General features: G+C 36.0%; 1 protein-coding gene across 1 annotated transcript in view; it reads left to right on the top strand.

The window, feature by feature from the left end:
• ATR (ATR serine/threonine kinase) overlaps nucleotides 1-15,767 on the top strand; it is a 103,213-nt gene that overhangs the window by 15,763 nt on the left and 71,683 nt on the right. The window contains exons 7-17 of the mRNA XM_060011368.1: nucleotides 233-426; nucleotides 1,129-1,278; nucleotides 2,019-2,211; nucleotides 2,444-2,706; nucleotides 4,234-4,424; nucleotides 4,581-4,681; nucleotides 5,337-5,508; nucleotides 6,132-6,302; nucleotides 7,900-8,094; nucleotides 9,666-9,851; nucleotides 14,625-14,717. Coding sequence (XP_059867351.1) covers nucleotides 233-426; nucleotides 1,129-1,278; nucleotides 2,019-2,211; nucleotides 2,444-2,706; nucleotides 4,234-4,424; nucleotides 4,581-4,681; nucleotides 5,337-5,508; nucleotides 6,132-6,302; nucleotides 7,900-8,094; nucleotides 9,666-9,851; nucleotides 14,625-14,717 — 1,909 coding nt within the window. The remainder of the gene's footprint in view (nucleotides 1-232; nucleotides 427-1,128; nucleotides 1,279-2,018; nucleotides 2,212-2,443; nucleotides 2,707-4,233; nucleotides 4,425-4,580; nucleotides 4,682-5,336; nucleotides 5,509-6,131; nucleotides 6,303-7,899; nucleotides 8,095-9,665; nucleotides 9,852-14,624; nucleotides 14,718-15,767) is intronic.

Here is a 15,767-nt window from a genome sequence, read left to right as displayed (position 1 = left end):
TTGAGTGCAGGCTCAGTAGTTGTGGCGCACGGGCTTAGTTGCTCTGCACCATGTGGGATCTTCCCGGACCAGGGCTTGAACCCGTATCCCCTGCATTGGCAGGCGGATTCTTAACCACTGCACCACCAGGGAAGTCCCATACTCAAAGTTTCTTTTGGCTTACTACGGTACTAGTTTTGACTATAACAAAATTCATTTTAATTCTATGTCTTAAAAAATGTTTTAACTGCAGCTACTGTGATTTCAAGGACTGTAAACAGAAATGTAAGAAGAAACCTTCAGTAGTGATAACTTGGATGTCTTTGGATTTTTACACAAAAGTGCTTAAGAGCTGCAGGACTTTGTTAGAATCTGTTCAGAAACCTGACCTGGAGGCAATTATTGACAAAGTGGTAAAAATATATGATGCTTTGATGTATATTCAAGGTGAGTACAAAAACCCAATAGATCAGAATAACCTTAAAAGGTAATCAGTATAGAATAGGTTTTCTCTTTTGCCTAAGGCTTAAATATGCAATTGTTGGGACTACCCAAAAGTTTTTTCTTGACTTTAGTTCTATTAAGCTGAGTAATTTGTAAGTTCTAAATTTATTTGTCTAACATTTTGATTTATTCTTTTTCAGTCAATAGAAACTATAACTTTAAAATTTTTGATTTGAGAATCTGAAGAATGCTATGCTTCTTCTCCTAAAAAACATATAAATGCATTTTTTTTTTTTTTTTTGCGGTACGCGGGCCTCTCACTGTTGTGGCCTCTCCCATTGTGGAGCACAGGCTCCGGACGCGCAGGCTCAGCAGCCATGGCTCACGGGCCCAGCCGCTCCGCGGCTGGGATCCTCCCGGACCAGGGCACAAACCCGTGTCCCCTGCATCGGCAGGCGGACTCCCAACCACTGCGCCACCAGGGAAGCCCCTGTAAATGCATATTTTTATAAAGTCACATTTAATTCCTTTGAATTCACAGACCTCAGAACATCATCTCTGTGTTAAGAACCCCTGTTTATTGAATGTTTGCTGTAATTCCACTTGTAAAAGATGTTTAGAATGTCTTTTTTTTATTGAAAGAAGACACAGGTAAATATGATTAAAGAAAAGGTATAATTAATCACCTATTGTGTATTTCTGTAGTAAAAACTTCATTTGAAGATCATATCCTGGAAGACTTATGTGGAATGCTCTCGCTTCCGTGGATTTGTTCCCATTCTGATGGCTCTTTAAAGTTGACCACATTTGCCACCAGCCTTCTAACAGTAAGCCAGAGGATTTCAGATAGCTACTGTAAGTGGTCACAAAATTCTTTATGTGTGATTTGTTTTCTTTTCATTTATCTCTATATAGGACTTCTAACACTTATCATTTCTATTTTTTCAATAATTAGAAGAGAAGGTACATTTTTTAATAATTTAAAACGAAGGAGTTAGATGTATAGAAAGGAGTAAATTGTAGGATTTGTACATCCTCAACTCTATTCTGCCAACATTGTTCTTCAAAGATGTCATTCCAGTTTATATTTCTGTTAGCAGAATATGTGAGTTCCTGTTGTTTCATATCCTCACCAGCACTTGGCATTGTCAAATTTTAAAATTTTGTTATCTTAAAAAAAAAAAAAGAGGGAATTCCTTGGCCGTCCAGTGGTTAGGACTCTGTGCTCTCACTGCAGAAGGCCCAGGTTCGATCCCTGGTCAGGTAGCTAAAATCCCACAAGCCACGCAGTGCGGCTAAAAAAAAAAAAGAAAGAAAGAATGTCAGAGACATAACTACCTAAACAAACATATGTTTTTTGCTATCTGATGGGTGTTTCAATTTGGATTTCCATGATTATCTAGTAAGATTGGGCATAGACCTTTTTCAGTGCACATGCTTTATTTTTGGAAAAGGAGCTTTTAATTAAATACTATATGTATTTTAAATGTTATTTGACTTTACAACAGAGAATAAATATATGTGTGTGTGTGTGTGTGTGTGTGTGTATAAAATTAACACTTAGAAATCTTGATTAATAGACTTAATTTTTTCAGCACCACAGGCACAGTCACGATGCGTATTTCTTCTAACTCTTTTTCCAAGAAGAATATACCTTGAGTGGAGAACCGCAGTTTACAGCTGGGCCCTGCAGAGCTCCCATGAAGTAATCCGGACAAGTTGTATTAATGGATTTTTTATCTTATTACAGCAGCAGAATTCTTATAACAGAGTTCCCAAGATTCTTATGTATGTATTAACATTTTAATTTGAATATACAACTTGATTGGACAGATATCATATATGCAAATTTATGTTTATTGCTGGGTATATAGAACAAACATTGCTTTTAGTTTTAGAATTAAAAATTTTTTCCTTCTACCTTTTGTTTTACCAGTACTTTTGCCTCAAATTAAACAAGACTATTTAGACCACAAAATTAAGCAAGAAGGTTTAGTACTTTTTGTTTTTTTCCCCATAGAGATAAAGTCAAAGATGATTCTGACATTGTCAAGAAAGAATTTGCATCTATACTTGGTCAGCTTGTCTGTACACTTCATGGCATGTTTTATTTGACAAGTTCTTTATCAGAGCCTTTCTCTGAACATAGACGTATTGACCTCTTATGTAAGAGCCTAAAAGTCACTTCTCAACATGAATGTTCATCTTCTCGACTAAAAGTGTCTGTTTGCAAGCCATTCCTTTTCCTACTGAAAAAAAAATTACCTAGTCCTGTGAAACTTGGTGAGTGGTTTTTTATGATTTATTTAATATTTTAAAACCTATTTAAGGGCTTCCCTAGTGGTGCAGTGGTTGAGAGTCTGCCTACCGATGCAGGGGACACGGGTTTGTGCCCCGGTTCGGGAAGATCCCACATGCTGCGGAGCGGCTGGGCCTGTGACCCATGGCCGTTGAGCCTGCGCGTCCGGAGCCTGTGCTCCACAACGGGAGAGGCCACAACAGTGAGAGGCCCACATACCACAAAAAAAAAAAAAAAACAACTATTTAAGCTCTGTTTTTAAAATCAGTGGTGGAATTAGGCTAAAGCCTTAAAAAATTAGACTTGCTTGATAGAGTCAATGCTTAGGTAATGATCATTCATAAAAGGGATGTCTGGTATTAGACTGTATCACAGAACTAACAATGGAAATAATTTTTAGATTTTCTAAATGCTTTTGTGATTTGACAGTATAATGGGGCATACCTGATGTTTGTTTCAATATTGTGAGTTTCAGTATTCTGTATCCTCTTCAGTGATCCCAGGGACCTTGTTAATGTGTCCCCTGCCACTACTTTGGACCTTAAAACTTCAAATAGTTAGATACTTTGCCCAGCTGGGGAGTATGGATTGTATCTTTGCTGCTTTCCGATGGTAATGGTGTATGGATTTGTTGGGAGCATGAGATGTATACACATACTTGGAAGATTGCTTTGTTTGTGTAATAAATTACAACTTGCCCTCAAGTTTTCAAAACAATGTATGACAGGTGATTTCTAGGACTCCCTAAATCTAGTAATGTAATGTAATGTAATATAAGATTAACAGGGACTGCCCTGGTGATCCAGTGGTAGAAAACCCGCCTTACAGTGTAGGGCACGCAGGTTCAATCCCTGGTCAGGGAACTAAGATCCCACACCCGCGGGGCAACTAAGCCCCTGTGCCACAGCTACTGAGCTTGTGCTTCCTGGAGCCTGCGCGCAACAACTAGAGAGAGAAAACCCGTATGCCACAACTAGAGAGAAGCCTGTGCACCACAGCGAAGAGCCCGAGCACTGCAATGAAAGATCCCGCATGCCGCAACTAAGACCTGACGCAGCCAAAAATAAATAAAATAAATAAATAATAAATAAATCTGTAAAAACAAAGTAAGATTAACAGTAAGGCTAAGCTTGCCCTTAATTCACAGTTCTTTAGATTAGTGAAATGTGCTTTTAAATCTATCCCAGTAATATAATGATCTACAAAATCTAAGTGACTAGTCATTTTAAAACTTTAAAAAATTCTAGAATTTATTTTAGATTTAAATTATGTATAACTTTTATTAAGTAAAAGTAAATTTAAATTTATAAGTATTCAGTTTTATAAGTATTCAGTATTTATTCGTTTTAATCCTCCACAATTCTGTGTGCTTTACAAATTTAAACACTAAATATTGACTTTATTAGACAACTTAGCATTCTTTGTAGTATGTTATTTATTGACAGTATTTTTATAGTAAAACTTTTCTGTTTACTGTGTTAAATTAAGTATTTTATGCTTTTGCCCTTTAGCTTTCATAGATAATCTGTATCATCTTTGTAAGCACCTTGATTTTAGAGAAGATGAAACAGATGTAAAAATGGTTCTCGGAACTTTATTAAATTTAATGGAAGATCCAGACAAGGATGTTAGAGTGGCTTTTAGTGGAAATATCAAGCATATATTGGAATCCTTGGATGCTGAAGATGGATTTATAAAAGAGGTTGATGATTTTTATTGTAAATTTAAAATTTTATTTTACTTTATTTTTATTTTATTTATTTTATTTTATTAAAATTTTATTTTATTTAAATTTTATTTTTTTGTGTTTTCATAAACCTGACTTTAAAAATTTAACTAGTTAATTTTATTGGTCTAGCTTTTTGTCTTAAGAATGAAGGAAGCATATACACATGCTCAGATCTCAAGAAATAATGAGTTGAAGGATACCTTGATTCTTACAACAGGGGATATTGGAAGGTATGTTTGGCAGCTTTTGTATACTTCCTTATTTATTTTGGCCATTTTCCTTTATTGTTTGCCTGCTGTTAGAAATGGTGATAGGAACAGGAATAAAGACACAGACCTACTGGAGAACGGACTTGAGGATATGGGGAGGGGGAAGGGTGAGCTGTGACAAAGCGAGAGAGAGGCATGGACATATATACACTAACAAACGTAAGGTAGATAGCTAGTGGGAAGCAGCTGCATAGCACAGGGATATCAGCTCAGTGCTTTGTGACCGCCTGGAGAGGTGGGATAAGGAGGGTGAGAGGGAGGGAGATGCAACAGGGAAGAGATATGGGAACATATGTATATGTATAACTGATTCACTTTGTTATATAGCAGAAACTAACACACCATTGTAAAGCAATTATACCCCAATAAAGATGTTAAAAAAAAAAAGAATCAAGAACATAAAACAGTTAAAATTCTAATTTGTGTACATTTTTGTTGCAGAGAAGCTTAAGAGGTGACTAATAAAAGATTTTCAAGTATTAAAAAAAACAAGAAATGGTGTTAGGAGAGATGTAATGTTATAGGAAGAAGTGTGATATCAGTATGCATTTATTTGTGGATTTCCATTTATTTTCAAAACATTGATGGTAACTTTTTTTTTTTTTAATAATTTTAGGGCAGCAAAAGGGGATTTGGTACCTTTTGCACTCTTGCACTTATTGCATTGTTTATTATCCAAGTCAGCATCTGTCTCTGGAGCAGCATACACAGAAATTAGAGCTCTGGTTGCAGCTAAAAGTGTTAAACTGCAAAACTTTTTCAACCAGTATAAGAAACCCATCTGTCAGGTGAGAGTCAGCATTGGCCTTGACTATAGGAAATAGAATTACTTTGCAAAAGTTAAAAAAGAACACATATATGTTTTACTTTTCTTGCTTTAAAAAAGAGGTATTTTTAAAAATGGTTTATTTAAAAGAATCTAAATCTCATCAATTTTATATTTTCGTATCTTGGTCTGAAGATATTGTTTATAAATGGGAGAGGGGAAAAATCTTATAATAATTATTACTCTCTATTGTTAATCTGTTAAGAGAAGCCTTTCTGTATTAGCCTTTCTTTTAGTGATAATAAACTTTTTTATGCCTTGATATTATGGATAAGGCACTTTGTTTTAAAAAAAAAAGGTTGATTCAAGGCTGAAAAGTAAGGATATGTTAAAATACAGGCTTTGCACTGTGTTAGTGGTGTAATCCTTAGCAAGATATTCAAGTTTCTTAACTAAGCCTGGTTACTTCATCTGTAAAAGGGAGTATATGCACAATCTACCTCATTAAGGTTGTTACAAAAATTAAATGAACTAATTTAGGTAATATGTTTAGAACACTGTCCAATACTGTCCTTTATGTTAACTTAAAACATATTAGTTAAATGTTCTTCCTTGTGTGAAAACTAATAAATCATTTTGCTTTAGTTTTTGGTAGAATCCCTCCACTCCAGTCAGATGACAGTGCTTCCTAGTACTCCATGCCAGAATGCTGAGATGCGGAAACAAGATGTGGCTCACCAGAGAGAAATGGCTTTAAATACCTTGTCTGAAATTGCCAATGTTTTTGACTTTCCTGACCTTAATCGTTTCCTTACTGTAAGTTGCAAAGTATAGTTGACTTAATTGAGGTTTTCAATTTAATATTTTGTGTTTATTCCATTCTAGATTTTTTTTAAAGAAAATCTGGCAAGTACAATGTAGACCATAGATTTTCAAATTTGCATGTTTTCCTTTGACTTTGATATGATAATATTACTTATGTTATAAAAGTGAAATACGTGTTGATTTGAGTCATTGCTCTATAGAGTTAGTTATCTTGAAAGGTTCATACTATTTAATTAATGCTAATTAGTTCAGTTTACTGAGCCCTTATGTCTTTAGTGCTATGATTGGTTCCATTGGTAATGGAAAGTCTAATATGATCTTACCTACCCCTAAGGAGTTGGAGTAATATAGTACAAACTAGTGCTGTAGATGACCTGTGAATTCAGATGATAGAGTTTGTAGTATGGAGTAGTTTGGGAAGCCTTTGAAAAGTCATTAGTGGGGCTGAGGTTTGAAAGATGGATGGTGTAGATTATCTTCTTATGTTTTCCTGAAGGCAAAGTTTATTTTTCTTAGTTAATATTATAATAGTGATCCATGCAGAATTTTTCTCTACAGTATTATCATATTTTAACAAAGTTAAATTGCATGTAAATTGGACAAATCCTAGAAGGAAATATGATACTATACACTAAGGACCACAAAGATATTCTTACTTTTTCCCTCGGTAGTTCCATCTGGGAGCCCCAAAGCACAGATGTTTATTGCCACATTTTCCAAGTAGCAAATAGACAAAACCCAGAGAAGAAACTAGGTGTCTAATATTTAGGTCCTAGAATATTATGTACCTTAACATAATAATTATAAATACTTTAGAGAAACTACCTTATAATGTCATAACAGTCTTACAGGATTAATATTAAGTTGAAAGGCATAACAGAAATAAGGTTTAAGTGTCTCTGAGGGCAGGGCCTGAGTGTTATTTGCTGTCACATCTTCGGTGCCTAGGATAGTGGCTGACATGTAGTAGTTGTTCATTAGATACATAATAAATGAAAGATCAACCATTTTATGTTTGGAATTTTGTGTATTATTTTATGAACGAGATCTTAAAGGAAACAGACCAAAATCAAAGTAGATTTGTTGCCATGTTGGAATGGTGGGTGTGTTAAAAAGGTTTTCTTTAATATTGCAGCATCAACTTTTTAATTTAAAAAATTTAAAATATTGTATTTATGGCTACTCTTGCTTATTGTCTAAATACTATAGTTAGCTCAAATAGTAAATCAGGCTTGGAACCACTGCCTTAAGAGCATGAGTACATTTTAACACATACTCATGAGAAATTATTTTCTTTGCTACTTGTACATTAGCTTATTTATTGTCTGTCTCTCCCCTTCTGCAGTGTAAACTCTGTGCCATCAGGGACCTTGTCTATTTTTTCACTGCTGTATCTGAAGTGCCTGAATCGTAATAGATGCTCGTTAAATATGTGTTGAATGAATAAATGGTATATCTGAATTCAGATATGTTGTATGTGGACTCCAAATTTGTGTGGCATTTTAAATTATTTTTGAACATAGCTTATATGAATATTTTATCACCTGGACAAATGTACTTTTTAGTAATTGTAGTGTTTCTTTTTCAGAGAACGTTACAAGTTCTGCTACCTGACCTTGCTGCCAAAGCAAGCCCTGCAGCTTCTGCTCTCATTCGAACTTTAGGAAAACAATTAAATGTCAATCGTAGAGAGATTTTAATAAATAATTTCAAGTATATTTTTTCCCATTTGGTCTGTTCCTGTTCCAAGGATGAATTAGAACGTGCCCTTCATTATCTAAAGGTAATTGAATATTTGTTTATATTTTACTCTTTTGTTTAAATTAGCATTATAGGAAAGCTGTTGTGACATTCTTATAGGAAATAGAGTGAGTAGTTTATAGTCTATCTGTAGTTTATAGTCTATCCTAGGGTAATATAAGTTCAAATGGTACGTAAATAAGCTTTGCCCTGGGCCAAGGAGAGTATTAAATAGAATTATTCTTTTGTTATATTCTTTGTTTTACCATAATGGTATATGATAGGTAGTCATCCATTCATGGATCAGATTCTCAGCTAATTTCATTTTCTTTTTTTAAATTTTATTTATTTATTTATTTTTATTTTGGCTGTGCCGGGTCTTAGTTGGGGCATGCGGGATCTTCACTGTGGCATGCAGACTTCCTAGTTGCAGCATGCAGACTTCTTAGTTGTGGCATGTGGGCTTCTTATTTACAGCACACGGACTCTTAGTTGTGGCATGCATGTCGGATCTAGTTCCCCGACCAGGGATCAAACCTGGGACCCCTGCATTGAGAGCATGGAGTCCTTCCCACTGGACCACCAGGGAAGTCCCAGCTAATTTCATTTTAGAATTTATTAATTGATTGGAGCTGTAAAATGACTAATGATATGCAAGTGATTACATCTATTGGAAGAGGCAGTATCCTTCAACTGTAGTACAGTGTCAGCCCTGAGTTTAGTTACTTAGTGCTCTGATTACAGTTTGGCCCAGTTTCTTGCTAGTTTTCAAATTTAAAATTATAGCTTGTGTTTCTTTTTTTGGTGTTATAGTAGCAACAGTATCTAAGCAATAAGAGGCTGTATGGGAACAAGAGAACCTATCAGATATGCATATGTAACTCTACTCTTTTTCTCTGATGTTAATTTATTTCACATATTTCATGATATGCCAGCTATGGATCTCTTTCCACATGAGACTTTTTGAATATTGAGTGTATTTATTCATTTTGAGAAAGAAAATCTTTATTGTAAAGGTGGAATGATAATAACATTTCAGTACTTCTTACTACATGCCAGAAATTTTACTAAACAATTTTTATGGATCATTTCACTTGGATAACTCCTCACAGTTACCCAGTGAGATAAAAGTACTATTTTTCCATTTGATAGATGAGAAAACTAAGGCAGAGAAAGGTCAGATTAGGTTACTTGTCTAAGTCACAGCACAACTAATAAATGATAAAGCTGGAATTTAGATATCAGCAGTCTGACCAGAAAGACTGTGCTCTGAGCCACTGATTTTCCTGTCAGGGTTACATTTCCATGAATAATGAGTTAATGACATTTTGAACCTTTATAGAAAACTAGACTCCGTTTTTAAAATTTTATTTCAAAATAAAGTCTGATCACTTATTTTCATTACCTGTAGCCCATGGCAGACCTACCAGGAGAAATCAAGGTCAGAATCCTTTTCCAATGACTTTTTTTATATCATTAGTAATTCTTGTCACCTGATCTAGAGCTCCTGATTAACTAATAGTGTATTAAAATCAGTATACTTATTTCCAAGATACTAGTATGGAGAAAAAAAAAACTTGTTTCTTAAATTTCTGAAATGTGTCTTTGGGTTAGAATGAAACAGAAATTGAACTCGGGAGCCTGTTGAGACAAGATTTCCAAGGACTGCATAATGAATTATTGCTACGTATTGGAGAACACTATCAACAGGTTTTCAATGGTTTGTCAATACTTGCCTCATTTGCATCTAGTGATGATCCATATCAGGGCCCAAGAGATATCACGTCACCCGAACTAATGGTAAGGAATATGTTGTATGGGTTTTTTGCTTGGTTTTTCTCCTTTTTGTGGCTTAATTATGAAATTGGAGAAACAGGTGTTTTATATATTTTCCAAATGTTAGAGATTTATTTAAATTTTCAATTGGGATTTTTATTTTGAAAAGGCTGATGATTTAAATTACATGGTCACAGCATACATATTAGCATTGAAAAATATGCATTTTCATATGATCTTAGATTTTATTTTTTCATTGGGTAAAAATGTTCATTTTTCTTCACCACTTTTTCACTGTAGATTAGAGTGCGTTTGTAGCTCCCCACGCTACCCCTTCCGTGGCATGACATGCTAACTTTATCACTTCTAACTATATTTAAATCCATTGTTAGATTTAAGATAAGTTAGAAAATATGTTATTCCTTTTTCTTTCCTTGTCTTAAATTCGTATCTGAAATCATCTTACTATTTTATTTCTTCACCTGAAAAAACATAAATCCTGAGGCTTACTATTTTTTCTTTTGATTGCTTTCATTCTTTCAAGAGACTCAAATTTTGCTGATATTTTGCTGATATTTTGACTATCAGCAAAATATCTTGAGAGGTTTCTATCTCTGCTTTCTCATTTCCCATTCATTCTTTAGCTTATTCTAGCCTGACTCTGTTCTAAATATTCTACTGAAATTCTCATCTTAAGGTCAAAAGCAGTCTTCCTGCTATCACATCTAATGGTCACTTCTCTTTTCCTATCTTATTCGGCTTCCAGTAGCATTCAGTACAACTGACCATCCTTTCTTATGTGGCATCTGTGACACTGCATTTTCTTGATTTTCTTTTTGCTTCACTGTCTACTCATTCTTTTTTTTAAAATTTATTTTATTGAAGTATAGTTGATTTACAATGTGTTAATTTCTGCTGTATAGCAAAGTGATTCAGTTAACATACATATATTCTTTTTCATAGTCCTTTCCATTATGGTTTATTACAGAATACTGAATATAGTTCCCTGTGCTATACAGTAGGACCTTGTTGTTTATCCATTCTATATATAATAGTTTATATCTGCTAATCCCAAACTCTCAATCTATCCCTCCCCCACCCCCTCCCCCTTGGCAACCACAGGTCTGTTCTCTATGTCTGTGAGTCTGTTTCTGTTTGGTCGATAAAGTTCATTTGTGTCGTATTTTAGATTCCACATGTAAGTGATAGCATATGGTATTTGTCTTTCTCTTTCTGACTTATTTCACATAGTATTCACATAGTATGATAATCCCTTGGTTCATCCATGTTGCTACAAATGGTATTATTTCATTCTTTTTTATGGCTGAGTAGGATTCCATTGTATATATGTACCACATCTTTATCCATTCATCTGTTGATTGTCCACTCATTCTTTTTTTTTCTTTTTTTTGTCCACTCATTTTTTTTTTTTTTTTTTTTAACGGTACACGGGCCTCTCACTGTTGTGGCCTCTCCCGTTGCAGAGCACAGGCTCCGGATGCACAGGCTCAGCGGCCATGGCTCACGGGCCCAGCCGCTCCGCGGCATGTGGGATCCTCCCGGACCGGGGCATGAACCTGTGTCCCCTGCACCGGCAGGCGGACTCTCAATCACTGCGCCACCAGAGAAGCCCTGTCCACTCATTCTTAATCTTTACTTTATCTACTTTATCCTCTAAATGTTAGATTGATTCAGTACTGTGTAATTGGGTCTTTTTCTCTATAAATATTCTCTCTTTAAATGAGAAAGAATCTGAATTCATCTGGTCCTGTAATATGATTTACGTTTTGATGATTTCATAGTGGAAATTCTAGTCCAGGCCTCTCTTGAGCTTTGGACTTTTGGGCTTATGCAAGTTAGGTCCTGGCAGGAAACGGATGGAATACACAAAAATGTTTCACTGAAAAGAATTTAATGAAGGGACTATTTTCATTGATATGGGCAAGGTTAAGAGAACCAGCATGGAATGTTAAGGAGCCCAGGGACTAGAAATGGCAGAAAACATATGCTCCCCTTAGTCCTGGGCAGGAAGAAATGGCATTACCAGAGCCTGGTTGAGAGCTAGAATCATGGTGCGGGGGAAGGGCTCTCATTGTATATAACCACTGCCAGGGCCACCTCACAATGCAGAGAGAACAGGAAGTATAAATACCACATGCTCTCCTCCTGCCCTTTGTTCCCTTGTTGGTGCCTCCTGTTGACTGAATTTAGTGGGAAGACAGAGGGAAAGATATCTTGAGTGATGAAATCTGGTTAGCCTCCTAGGCACATAGCAAGGCAGGAAAGAGCAGAGAATGGATCTGAGGATGAGGGAAGATGACAGATAGAGACTGTCCAGCTTTCTCTTTGTAATCTCTATATGTCCATCTTTTAAACATCTCAATTCCGAACATTACATGTCCGTTAAAAAATCTTTATTTTCCCTTTAACCTGTTTCTCTCACAGTCTTCCCTTCTCAGGAGATGGTACCAGTGTCTACCTAGAAGCTCAGTTGCTTCAAAACCTGGAAGGTATTCATGAGCCCTTCATTTCTTATATCCTTTAAAATTGAGTATCAACAAGGCCTTCCAAGTCTAGCCCCAAAATATATCTTTCCATCTCTGCCGCCACCACCCTTATACAAGTGACTGTCATCTTTCTCTAGGAATACTGTAAAAACCTCCTAACAGTTCTCTCCTATTGCTCTTCCTTTCCTGCATCTTTAATCAGTTATTTACACAGCATTTGAAGTACTCTTCTTACAACTTATACTCACATTATCTCCTGCCTAAATTCCTTCTATTGTTTTCATTGCTCTTATAAGGCTGTACGTGGTCTGTATATCTTTCCACCATCATATTGTGCAACTTTTTTTTTTTTTTTGCGGTACGCAGGCCTCTCACTGTTGTGGCCTCTCCCATTGCGGAGCACAGGCTCTGGATGCGCGGGCTCAGCGGCCATGGCTCACGGGCCCAGCCGCTCCGCGGCATGTGGGATCTTCCTGGACCCAGGCACGAACCCGCGTCCCCTGCATCGGCAGGCGGACTCTCAACCACTGCGCCACCAGGGAGGCCCCATATTGTGCAACTTTTATCTTCCTTTCTCCCTGTATTTCAGCATTGTTTTGTTTGTGTTTCTTAAACATGTCAAGTTTTTTTCCTGCTTTACAGCCTTTGCAATACGTAGTTTCTTTACTTGGAATATTATCCTGGATCTTTTTCATTCTTTAGATCTCAGAGTTTCCTGATCACCCTATCTAAGTTCCTGATCACCTCATCCCAGTTCTCTCTCATGTGATCACATTTATTTCTTTATAGCACTTATCACAACCTTATGTACGTACTTGTTTAATGTCTTCTTCTCATATCAGTGTCCCATGTAAGCAAGTAGGGAGAGCTTATCTCGTACACCTGGCACAGTATTCTAGGCATACATAATAAATATTTGGTGAGTGGCAGATGAACGAACTATTTGTCTAAATATAAGAGCTTTAAAATTAGAATGTTGACACAGACTATGTGAGTATCATCTATATCTGCTTTTCATTTAAGAATGGGCTGGAACCATGCGATTAGTGAATTATGGCTTATTAAACCTAAGCTGAGTCTTAATCCAAATCAGAAGTTCGTAAATTAAATGTAATTTTAGGCTTTGGTAAAACTGATGATTCTCTGTGCTTTGGAAGAGAAAAAAAGTTTATCCCAACATCTAACCTGGAGAACGTGTTGGACACCTAATTTCCTCTCTACTGTGAGGTAGTGCACACCCTTCTTACTGCCCCCCGACCCCAGCCTGGCAGTGTGTGTAACCTAGAGATACTTAAATTAGGTGCCTCAATGCCAAACAATGCAACTTTTCCTGGAGTTGGAAAATATTCTAATTGCTACTTCTCCCCAGCACCCCCCCTTTTTTTTTGGTCCCTTTTCTTGCCTATACATAAAGATTTTTAAAGAGGGGAAAATTCTTCTTTGCAGAGTACTCACATTCCCAGTTTTTAATAATACTAACTTAAGTTTATTTAACACTTTACTATATTCTAAGGACTTAACACGCGATATCTTATTTAATCTCTACAACAAACTCTATGCAGTTGGTCCTTTCATTGTCCCATCTTACAGACCCAGAGGAGCTAAGTAACTTATCCAGTATCAAATACTAGGAAGTGTCAAAACTGGGATTCAAACCCAGGTTTGGCTGAGTTAAAGCCCATACCCACTCCTCTAGGACCCTTTTTCAAGAAAGAATTAACCCTGTCCACTTCAGGAGACCCAAAGTGCCATGGACAGTGATACCTAACCTGTAATGGTTGATGCCCAAGGCTTGTACCCCTTTATTACTATTACATCAGTGGATATTGACCTCTATGTCAGACCTTCATTCTGGCAGGGTACCTGTTCCGTAATCAAGTACTTTTTTTTTTTCCACCTTAGCTCTAAATGCTCTGGATAAGGACATTCACTTGTCTTTCTCTATTCTTCTTCTCCTTAAGATAAATATCCTCTCCACTCTGGATGCTGACATGAGTCAGATCCTGAAAATCCCACTGTAGCTCAACTGTAATTCAAAAGCTTGTGATTTTCTCACTGTACAGTACTGTTTAATCATATTTTGATTGTAAATCAGTTTCACTAATTTTTAAAGTATTACATGTGAAAATATATACTTTGGGAAAAATTTAATTTACCAACTGTTTATTTCCAATATTCTAATGTAGTTAGATAAAATAGAAATAATATAAATAAATTGTTGATTTATGAAATTTGATCTGTATAAAACTTATGTAGTACCTTTTTTATGTGGGTTTTTTTTTCCCCTTAGGCTGATTATTTGCAACCCAAGTTGTTGGGCATCTTGGCCTTTTTTAACATGCAGTTACTGAGCTCCAGTGTTGGCATTGAAGATAAGAAAATGGTAGGTGGTGATAGTTGAGTTGCAAAGTGCCAGAACAGAATTCATATAGAATATGCAGGAGACATGACCTTCTCCTTCTAGCTGCAAACATTCAAAGATGAAAAATAATCAAACGCATGATATTCTGTGTTCCTGAACAACTCACATAAGCTTTCGGGGAATCTAAACAGAAAAATTATATCATTTACTGTTCTTTTGTTTATAAGGGACAGAAAACTCACCCAGACTGGCTTAAAGGAATTTGTTGGCTCTGTAACTAAAAGTGTGAGGATAATATAGCTTCGGGCATAGCTTGATTTTGGACACGGTGTTCTCAGAATTAATCAGTTAGCTCAAATTCCTTTGGATTGGCTCTAACTTAAGTGCTAGGTGATGGCCCTAACGGCTTCAGGCTCACGTCGTCACAACATCTAGCTCAGTGGGAAGAAAAGAGACCAGCAGTCCCTGATAGCTCAAACAGAAGTTGCATTATTGAATGCATTGGCCCAAATTGGTCTCATGTGAGTCATGGCCCGTGGTGCTTTTGAATACCAAAAATGTTAAGTTACAGAAAGTAAAGTAACTTCAGTATTTGTCAGTGTATGTTTAAATGCATTTGGCACAGTGAAATTTCCTTATGATTGCTGTCACAATTGGTCACCCCTGGAAATGTTTGTCTGTAGATTGGGATAGAATTTTAGGTATTGATTAAATTTCCCTTTTTATTTGTCTCCACTCTTCAGTCAGTAAAATTATAATGAAAACCCATGAATGGAAGCTTTTATTTCAGTCTGTACTCCCCTTCTCTTAATTAATTAACCTCTAAAAATTTCAGCAACCAATACTTGTCCTTTTGATGTCAACTGGTAAACTTAATCCCCCAAATAACTTCTATCTATGTGAAATCTTTCTTACTGTTATCCCAAGTGAGAGAATAACCTCAAATCTAAGAATACTAGAGTTTGTTTTAAACCATAAAGAGTTTGCGTATTTTGGCACATAGTTAAGGTTGACTGGAGAGTTTCTTTACCCCTTCATTAGAATCTGGAGCTATTCATACAAGTCTGATTC

The sequence above is a fragment of the Delphinus delphis genome, chromosome 4, assembly GCF_949987515.2.
Source record: "Delphinus delphis chromosome 4, mDelDel1.2, whole genome shotgun sequence".
Taxonomy (NCBI): domain Eukaryota; kingdom Metazoa; phylum Chordata; class Mammalia; order Artiodactyla; family Delphinidae; genus Delphinus; species Delphinus delphis.
Note: the sequence above shows the minus strand (reverse complement) of the source record. Positions and strands in the feature narration are given on the sequence as shown.